The sequence below is a fragment of the Triticum aestivum genome, chromosome 7D (assembly GCF_018294505.1).
Source record: "Triticum aestivum cultivar Chinese Spring chromosome 7D, IWGSC CS RefSeq v2.1, whole genome shotgun sequence".
Lineage (NCBI taxonomy): Eukaryota > Viridiplantae > Streptophyta > Magnoliopsida > Poales > Poaceae > Triticum > Triticum aestivum.
In genome coordinates, this window is record NC_057814.1 from 477,880,774 (window position 1) to 477,884,205 (window position 3,432).

Below are 3,432 nucleotides of genomic sequence, written 5' to 3' on the forward strand. Positions count from 1 at the left end.
TCGGTGGCCGTCGCGACACCGTCGCCCTCGTCAGTCGTCACTGTGCAACGGCATGGGCGCCTGCACGGGTGGGCCTAACCGGGACGGGAGAGGGCCATCGCCATCTTTCTTATTGGCAGCATACCAAATTTTCCGTTTGCGTACTAGCATCCAGATCCAGCACGCTGAATTTTGACGAGTCTGGCCATGGCGAAACTGTAGTCTTGCCAAAGCGACGGGGAACCCATCCCATGGCTGCAAACCAAGCAGCCCTTCTCCCTTTTCGCGGGGAACTCAACCAATCTCTTCGGTTGCGCGAAAAGGAAAAACTGACCAGAAATCCAGGGCGCCTTCCGGCCCTTGCTCGCAAAAACAATCCGGGAAGATGCTCCGTCGACCTGACTGCGAATCACCCATTTTTTTCACCTTTCCGAGTTTTCTATGCCGAAGTCGATATGGCACCAAATCAGCACGGGACACGGCCCCTCCCCCCATAGCATAGCAGGTGTCCTCTCGCGCCCGACGCCGTGGCCGCGAGCGCTTTTTCCCCACCCGGCCTGGCCGGGCCCCATGGTGCGGTGGCACGCCGGGGGGTACGTGTGTGACCACCGGCGGAAACCTCCCGAGCCCGTGGATGCACGCACCTGTCGCCACCTCCCCGCCGTCTCTTTCTCCCCGCACCCACCACAGGCGCGGCAGGCTTATAAAACTAGCCACCGGAGGCCGACACGTTCACAGACCGGCGGATCTTGCCTTCTTTGGCGACGCGCCCCCCTTCCCTTTTTCTGTAGCACCTTTGAGCTTTATGCTCTGCTCCCATTACTTTATCAAGAAATCTCAGGACAAATCCTGCGGGACTTTAGTTAGAGAGAGACCGATGGCGGCGGCGAGCGTCGGCGGCGGAGCGGCGCCGTTCGTGTGGAAGACGTACCGGATGGTGGAGGACCCCGGGACGGACGGGGTCATCGGGTGGGGGAAGGGGAACAACAGCTTCGTCGTCGCCGACCCCTTCGTCTTCTCGCAGACCATGCTGCCCGCGCACTTCAAGCACAACAACTTCTCCAGCTTCGTCCGCCAGCTCAACACCTATGTCAGTCAGTTGATCCCTACTCGTTCTGTTGGTTCTGTTGTCAATTCCTTCTCCATGTTAAGCCGCGCGCGCTCTGCTTATCTTGATTCACAGAGAGAGGGATTTCTGTACAAGTTCTTGTGTGCGTGTGCGTACAACTGTGTATGCGTGACATTTTTTGGGAGTATATAGTTCGTCTTTACTGTGTGTGGTTGGGGTGTCGATTTCTTTTAGAAACAAAAAAAAACTGGCTGGGATGTCGATATATGGACATATGAAGACCGCGTGGCGCGCGATGTTACACGCACGCACACTTCTGAATATTTTGCGCCTTTGAAAGAGTTCGAAATAGTACGCATTTCTATATGTTCGTGGTTTGGAGGACAAGAACGTGGCACGTATTCAGGGCTAGAGGCGAAAAGTGCAGATTTAGTTTCACAAAGTGCCGAGAGCTTCCTTGCACTTGCACTAGATTCTGCCCTGATCGAATTATTTTCCGTTTCACCTCAGGGCTTCCGCAAGGTGGATCCGGACCGGTGGGAGTTCGCCCACGGCTCCTTCCTCCGGGGCCAGACGCACCTCCTGCGCAACATCGTCCGCCGCGGCACCGCCGCCGCCGCGGGCGGCGGCGGCGGCAAGCGTAAGGACGCGGCGGCGGCTGGCCTCACCGACGACGACATGACCATGGTCGCCACGGAGGTGGTGAGGCTGAAGAAGGAGCAGAGCACCATCGACGACAGGGTGGCCGCCATGTGGCGCCGCGTGCAGGAGACGGAGCGGAAGCCCAAGCAGATGCTCGCGTTCCTCCTCACCATCGTCGGCGACCGCGACACGCTGCAGCGCCTGGTCGGCAACAGCGGCAACGCAGCCGGCGGCGATCAGGAGCCGGTGGAGGGCGGCGAGAAGAGGGCGAGGCTGCTGCTTGACGGCGACTTCGGCAACGTATCCGCGTTTGGGCCGGACGCCGTCGACTTCGCCGGGTTCTACACCGACGACGCGTTCGCCAATGTGCCGGTGCCGGTGGAGGCGGCCGCCGGGTCGGGCGGTGCTGGTGCCGGCTGCACGTTTGCGTTTGGAGTGGACAGTGGGTACTGAGTAGTGACGCCCGACAGAAATTGTGCCGCCCGCGTGTGCTAACTGCTTGGATTATGGCCGAATTATTGGCATTGCGTGACTCTGCCATTTTGACCGCTATATGTTCCCAGTTTGCCTTGTTCCAGGGATGACACAGTTTGCAAATTCGTGTTTTCTCTGTACGTTTATCCATGCATTGGGTTTTATCTGTCCGTTTTGACGGCGCCTCCGCTGGGAGGCTACGGTCAACAAAAGTTCGTGCGCATTACAAGTCAGCAAAAATAATCTCTTTGATTCTTAGACTAGTCACAATGGGTACTAACTTAGATTAGTAACATGCATATTTTACTACCTCTATAGTGGGGAGTAACATATATGTGGTGTCATGCAACACTTCATTTATTAGGTTGTAGACTCATCTTGTCTTGATATGTGTGATGTTACAGTAACTAGTTATGTTACAACATGCCCCTTTTTCCTCATTAATTACTTGCCACATCATCTGTTTTGCCTAGAGTTGTGTGATGTTACCACCTATGTAACTCTCACTGTGGGTAATCTTAGGCCGCCTTTGGATGCCCGTAATGGCAGTGCCGATTTGGATCGGTATTCCCCAACCCTCAATTTCCATGTTTGGTTGTAGTTGTACTACATAGAAAATGGAAGGGATTGGCTAGAGGTCAGGTGAGGTGACTGAAAAAGCTTGGGTCAGTCGATTCATTACGAGCCGTTGGATGCAAGATAGATGGCTAGATCAGATTCTTCAACCTCTGAAGTGTCTTTACTGCTCGCCTTCTACCTCAAACCGCCCAACTATGCTCACCTTCTACCTCGAACCGCCCAACTACCACAGCCTAACCGACCACGGTCAACGACGGTCCCGTGCCAGCCTCGCCATCTCGCCCTCCCCCAACCGCAGCCGACCGTCATGCTGACATCGTCACCGGCCATCCCTTAAACCCTGGCGATGAATTTTTTTCCTGCGAACCTGCACCCCCTCCCCTAAAATAAATACCAGACTCATCTGCCACCCTAAGTTAGAAGAGTCGGGTGCCACTCTAAGATAGACCGAGAGGCCTTCTACGGCGAGCCGGCGGCCCCTCCTTCCTTCCGTCTGGTCATCGAATGCAAGATGGATGGCCAAATCAGCTTCTTCAACTTTTGAAATGATTTTACTAATCATCTTCTACCTCAAACTGTTGAGCTACCATTGGCCTAACCGCTTGCTGCCGTCGACCGCGCGCTCTCGCGCCAGCCTTGCCGCCCCCCCCCCAACCACAGCTCACTATTGTGCCGCCCACGCCCCCGAG

The 3,432-nt window shown here is 55.7% G+C and overlaps 1 protein-coding gene across 1 annotated transcript; it reads left to right on the forward strand.

The window, feature by feature from the left end:
- Positions 1 to 697: 697 nt before the first annotated feature.
- On the forward strand, positions 698 to 2,422 carry LOC123169111 (heat stress transcription factor C-2b). Its single transcript, XM_044586955.1, has 2 exons — positions 698 to 1,069; positions 1,559 to 2,422. Exons 1-2 carry the CDS (start codon positions 785 to 787, stop codon positions 2,141 to 2,143), a joined length of 870 nt encoding a protein of 289 aa, XP_044442890.1. The 5' UTR covers positions 698 to 784; the 3' UTR covers positions 2,144 to 2,422.
- Positions 2,423 to 3,432: the final 1,010 nt, after the last annotated feature.